Source organism: Carassius auratus, chromosome 15 (assembly GCF_003368295.1).
Source record: "Carassius auratus strain Wakin chromosome 15, ASM336829v1, whole genome shotgun sequence".
Taxonomy (NCBI): domain Eukaryota; kingdom Metazoa; phylum Chordata; class Actinopteri; order Cypriniformes; family Cyprinidae; genus Carassius; species Carassius auratus.
The window spans coordinates 15792376-15799199 of record NC_039257.1 but is presented as its reverse complement, the minus strand read 5'-3'; the positions used below and the strand labels follow the sequence as shown (position 1 = coordinate 15799199).

At 35.9% G+C, this 6824-nt stretch overlaps 1 protein-coding gene across 1 annotated transcript; it reads right to left on the bottom strand.

The window, feature by feature from the left end:
- Positions 1-389: 389 nt before the first annotated feature.
- Positions 390-3498, bottom strand: lpar6a (lysophosphatidic acid receptor 6a). Its single transcript, XM_026282682.1, has one exon. It carries the CDS (start codon positions 2667-2669, stop codon positions 1548-1550), a length of 1122 nt encoding a protein of 373 aa, XP_026138467.1. The 5' UTR covers positions 2670-3498; the 3' UTR covers positions 390-1547.
- Positions 3499-6824: the final 3326 nt, after the last annotated feature.

Below are 6824 nucleotides of genomic sequence, written 5' to 3'. Positions count from 1 at the left end.
TTTGATTTAAGTGTAATGACCTACTTTTGATTGATTCATCAATTTAACATTCTGCATTAAACTGTGAATTCTGTTTTTATGACCGGATAAAGACTACACTGTGTAATCTTCCTGCTTATCATTAGTCCGCTTGCCTGATGTGAACATAAAATATCTTACATACCACCACTTGGGAAAGGGCAAGTGTAATAAAAAATATATATAATATATAGCTATGGGCAAGGGTTTTGTGACGTTCTAGCGAGACCAGTCAGATCTCATGCCACGAGATCTCGTCACACCCCTACTTGAGGGTGAGTAATTTATGGGCTAATTTTCATTTTTGGATGAACTAACCCTTTAAGTGAAAAGTCTATTTTTTATAAATTACACTATTAGTCTACTTTGCTCATCACCATTTATTGATCAAATGACATCATCTTATAAAGATGCAATACGCATGTACTTACACATATTTGACAATCACAAATTACAATTATAATTACAAAGATATTTCTCAACGTCATTTAATTCAAACCTCACTTTATGTTTGCCTGCAGCAGATTATATATTTAGAACAACACTGAATAACAAATGAAATAAAAATAATAATTAAAAAACAAAGTAGGTTTGTTGAATGGGACTTCACTTCATCAAAGTGAATAAATCACATCTGATTCACTATTCAGTTAATGACACATTGAACAATTAAAACAATCTTCTTACAATGCATTCAAGAGACTGTTTTTTTTTTTTTTTGGTGTCAATTTTAGACAAATAAAATAGCTAACAACAGAACTTCATCTTTTATATTAATATGGCAGTACATTTACAGAGGCATATAGATAGTATCAGTTTAAACCATAACTGCTGAGTATTTCAATATGATATTTAAACTTTTCTGAATGGACATTACATAGGGAGAAGAACTGATAATTATATATTGTAAATAAACATCTCTACCTACAATTGTAAAAATTTATTATCAAATGAAGTTTGTAACAGAAAAAAAAAAAAACATTATGACAGTGTCAGTATCAGTGCAAAGTTAATATACAGTATTATATAAGTGCCAAAAAAAGTTTTCTGCTTGTTAATAGTATGACACTTCAGACAGTCAATGTGTTTACATGTGGCATTGCATAAAATGGTATATCATTCTTTTTTGTTTTGTAGGTTTAATTAAAAAGTAGTTATGTACATTATATTATTTTCACATTTACTTGCCATTCTGAAAATGTAAGTTCATTCAAATATAGTTAGAGGTTTTTGTCTTGTTTAATCAAGTTCCAGTCGATTTACAGTATATTTGTTTTATTCATACTCCACAGTATTCCAAATGTTTGGATATAATTCCATTGAAAACAGGTGTGTCCCCAAGTACTGGGCTGAAGGATGACTTAAAGAGGGAGGTAAATCCCTCTAAAAGGGCGTAGTTTACTTAACTGCCCTGTGAGTTAACAGATCCAAATTAGGGCACATTTGCATGTTTTATGCCCCATTTCATCCACTGCAAAGTGCTTTTTGTACATTCAGTTTCTTTACATCCATTTGCTCAATGCTTGTCCTTATACATTAGACTCATTGTGGAACATCTTGTTCTTTATGGACCTCAGGCTGAACTGAAAAGAAGAGCTAGTTGTCTCTGAACGTAAAGCCTCAGAGAACTTGACATCAAAGGAATGGTTAATCTGAGATTTCCTCTTAATGGAGTTTTGTATCGTCTCTGAGGTAAAATAGTAGACGATGGGGTCAAAACAGCAGTTGGACACAGCAATACACAGAGCGATCGGATAGATTGTCCGAACCACTGATTCGACTGCACAGCCCTCCAAGGATTTTGTCCGCACCAGTGAGTAGAAAACAAGGTTGACATTGTAGGGAATGAAACAAAAGCAGAAGATGGAGAGGTGGACGATGATCATCCTCAATATCTTTCTTTTGTTCAGCTTCCCTCCTCTACTAACAGTCTGTGGCCTCCTCAAAGTTTGGAGAACCATAGCGGAGCAAACCACGTTCAGAATCAAAGGAATAAGGAACCCCACTGTCTCTATGAAGATCACCACCTTTGAGAGATGGCTCTTCCACTGATTTGAAGAGAAATTCTCAAAGCAGGCTATTGTGTTGTTTTTTTGCTTGTTAGTACTGTTCAGCATGAAGCCTGTTGGAAGACTTCCAGAAAGCACGAGAACCCAAACAGCAGCACATACAATTTTGGCATTGCGTTTTGTCCGGAGACCTCTTGAACGAAAGGGGTGTACTATGGCGAGGAAACGGTCCACACTGATGCATGTTAGAAACAGAATGCTCCCATACATGTTTGTGTAAAAGAGTGAGACAGAGAGCTGACATAGCAGGCTGCCAAATGGCCAGTTCTGTTGGATGAAGTAAAAGACCCTCAAGGGAAGTGTGAGCACAAATAATAAGTCAGAAACCACAAGATTCATCATATATGTGGTGGTCTCATTCCGCAGTTTCAGTGAACAAGTAAAAATGTACATGGCTGCAACATTGGTTATGAGTCCAACCATGAAGACAAGGCTAAACACTATGCTGTAAAGAGGATATTTGAAGTTGTCATTCTTTGGGCAGTGGGTGATGTTGTGTAGCTGCAGAGAGGAATTTTTGTAGCTGGCACTGACAGCCCATATCTGGGTCAAAGCCTCCATTTGAACAGTGGTGTTGTCCATCTCAACGGGAAACAAAGTCGCACTATGGGGTGGAAGTTTGGTGAGACTACACAATTTGAGGATTTTCCTCAATCCACAATCATTCAACAGGGCAAAACAAAGAATGTACTGCAGACAGACTGTTTCCAACCACAAGATGGTATTTCCTTCAAGGGCACATAGATCTCTTTAAAGGTTTTTTTTTTTGGCTGTTCAAAACTGAAGTGATCAAAAACTCCTCTGCGGCATTCTTCAACAAAGCCTCATGCTGAATGCATTTCACCCCAGAGAATGGAACCAGATCACAACTACCTCTTCCCCTCCCCCTTACTCCTGCCCTTTCCCTGGCCAGCCCATAAGATTGTTGCCCCAAGCTTAGAAGCTACTCACTCCGATGTTTTAGTTCACACAGTCCTTTCCTCTAGTTCGACTTTAGAAAATCCATCCAAAACAGCCAAAATCCGGTTAGAATCCATTCCTAGTATATCCCATGGAGGAAAAACAAATTCCTTATTAAAGTAACAAATACTTAATAAAGTGATCCCAAATTCTTTCACAACAATTCTTAAAGTATCCTTTAAATTAGCCTTCTTTGATCTCCGTCCCACAGATTTCCAAGTGATTGTAGAGCACCTGTAGACAGCATGCAGCTCTCTCTAAGTGTGACAGTGCAAAAGCAAGTCAGACTTGTTTCATCTACGGGTCTGATTCCTGGCCCCCCCCCTTCCTTGCTGCTTTGTCTTTTTGTCTCCGTCAGCAGTAGTCTCAGGGGCATTCTGTACTGTGAGTGTTTAAGAGGCGAGAGAGGCAGCCGTGCTGTGGAGGACTTTACAAGCAAGTGTTATCAGTATATTTGACTAACTATGGCTCCTCCTACTTCCTGGTATGTCCCTCCCCCTCTGACAGAGAAGCCAAACAACAAGAAATTAACAGTGTACAAGGGGCAAACAGTTTTTTTAACAACTTAACATGACTCTTCCAGCACCTTTGAATTTGTTATTGTATTATTACATTTTAAACCTTACCCAAAATAAAATAATATCAGGAATCTTTCAAAGTAAAAGAGGTTTACTTAAGTTCTTAATTGTGTTTCTTGTAAGTATCAACTGTTTTGTTGAAATTAAGATGCAGTAGTTTAGATAGTTAGAGGAGCTTTGAGAGAATTTGAGTTCATATTAAAATCTCAGTTTTGTACAGACAGCGTCTTGGCAAAGATTTATTAGTTCTTATTAGGAGATACTGTACATTTTAAAATTACTAGAGAGTTTTTTCGCGTAACAATTTGCCTTTAGCATGGTCCAGTTAAACTCTGCTGGTAAATCTGAATTCAGAAAGCATTGGGTCATTCAAATGATCTGACTACATGACTATATTTGTGTGATTGTTTACAATACATATATTTACATATTCATTATGTACACCACCATATAAATATATAAACCCCTAACAGCATGAAATGTACTTCTATTTTTTCTGTCTGATACAGACCTCACTGAAGGGCTTGCCACTGTGTTCATTCCTGTGATGCCGTTAGTTGTCAAAAGTTGTCATTATGCAATTTTCCTGCAGAAAATTTTCCTGCAGCTCTAGCATCATTACTCACATAACAGTTACTGCTCATGTGTTTGGATCAAAAAAAAAAAACAAAAAAAAAACGGAACATTTCAAATTCTGAGAGGCACCAGTCAAGCAAGTGCCGCTGAGATGACCTCAAAGGCTAAATAACAGAAAGCTGTTCATTAGTATTCCCATTCAGCTCAGTAGCACTTGGTGGCTCTTTTTTCCCTTCAGGAAAAACATCTCCGATACAAGAGATTGTGCAAAAGTTGTATGAGTGAAGCAATTTAAATATTTAAAAGCAACTGTGATTTTATTACATTAATAGTTAGCAACATAGAAACTGCAAGTCTGTTCCTTTTCCATACCATATGTTTGAGAAAGAGGAAGGGCAACCAGCTTCCTCTGCGAAAGCTTCCATTTAGAGACATTCTGTCAGGTTAAGGCAAGGGAGTTTGTATTACCACACCCTATGATACACTACACTTTACTTGCAAAAACAATAACAAAGGAACCAGTCTTTGATTAAATAATGTATGTTCATGCCTAATGTATTAATACATACTTTTTCAAGGACAAGGCTGTCTGTAGATTCTGGAACTGACACAAGGGATGCCACTTCTGCTGGTCCCCAGTCCCACATTTGCACAGTTTCCTGCTATTGAAATTATGCTTTGTGTTTCTGAGACATGCGTTTCATCTAGTTGCAATGCACAATTGAGAGTCTTGTTTTTATGTGTTCAGTGGAATAGTTTTGTTGGAGGTCTTGTGTGCAGCAGACAATGGCTGTTTTTCAATTAAAATGTCTCCCTGACCTTGATGGTGTTTTAATGGAGCCCCATGGGGAGCACAGAACAATGGTCATGAAACATCTAACATGTTTCACTATGTCAGCCCAGGCTTCAAAACATTTTTGAGTTGTTTTCATGTCAGTTTGGTGGGGTTTTGCTCCTTAATAAAATCTCTAATGCTACACATAATAATGTTTGCTTTGGTAGTGTTATGCTATACATAATATGTTTTAGTAATTTTGTGTACAGGATATTTGCTATAGCTATATAGGAAATAGAATAGCAGTGAGTGGTTATTAAAAATGTCTAGTTTTAAAGGGTGAGTTCACCCAAAAATTATGTCATTAATAACTCACCCTCATGTCGTTCCAAACCGTTCCAGACCTCCATTCATCTTCGGAACTCAGTTTAAGATATTTTTGAGTTAGTCCAAGAGCTTTCTGTCCCTCCATTGAAAATATATGTACGGTATACTGTCCATGTCCAGAAAGGTAATAAAAACATCATCAAAGTAGTCCATGTGACATCAAAGGGTCAGTTAGAATTTGTTGAAGCATTGAAAATACATTTTGGTCCAAAAATAACAAAAACTACAACTTTATTCAGCATTGTCTTCTCTTCCAGGTCTGTTGTGAGCGTGTTCACAACACTGCAGTGTAGTGATGTCTGGTTTGTGAACGAATCATTTGATTTAACCGGTTCTTCTTAGTGAACCGGTTAAACAAGTTCACCAAATCGAACTTTATCGTTTGAAACAGTTCGATTCTTCAATAAGCATTAATCCACAAATTACTTAAGCTGTTGACTTTTTTAACGTGGCTGACACTTCATCGGAGTTAAAATAAACCAATATCGGGGAGTAATTCATTTACTCAAACAGTACACTGACTGAACTGCTGTGAAGAGAGAACTGAAGATGAACACAGATCTGAGCCAGATAACGAACGAAAGATTGACTCATTCTCAATTCAAGAACTGGTTGCATTGCTTTCGGATCACCAGGTAGTGATGGGAAGTGTGGTTCTTTTCCCCAAACCAGTTCTTTCTGACAGTTTGATTCAATAAACCGGTTGAAAAAAAAAACAGTTCACCAGTTCTTTTGCACTCACAACAGACCTGTAAGAGAAGACAATGCTGAATAAAGTCCTAATTTCTTTTTTATTTTTGAACCAAATTATTTTTCGATGCTTCAACAAATTCTAACTGACCCTCTGATTTCACATGGACTGATTTGATAATGTTTTTATTACTTTTCTAGACATGGACAGTATACCATACATAGATTTTCAATGGAGGGACAGAAAGCTCTCAGACTAAATCTAAAATATCTAAAACTGTGTTCCGAAGATCATTAATGACATAATCTTCTAACTCTAGACTAACTCTAACTAACTCTTTAAAGTAGACTTTAGTCCATATTTCAGAAATACTATACTGTAAAAAAAAAAATATATATATATATATATATATATATATATATATATATATATATATATATATATATATATATATATATATATATATAGTGTATAAGTGCAAAGAGTTTTTTGACAATTAAATGTGCATTCATTGCAATTAAATTAAAGTGTATCATGATTTACATTTATTTTGAATACAATTGCTTTATAATTTAACACATTATTTCGCTAAATTGGGTAAAGATTTGCTTTACAATTTAAAACATTTACAAGTGAACATTCAATATAATTAAGCAATGTTTTATTTTATTTTATTTTTTGCTGTACCATTACTGTACCACCTAATGTGGAACCTATTTTCAAAACACTGGATAATGACTACACTGTCTGGATAAAAAGATCAGAGCCCT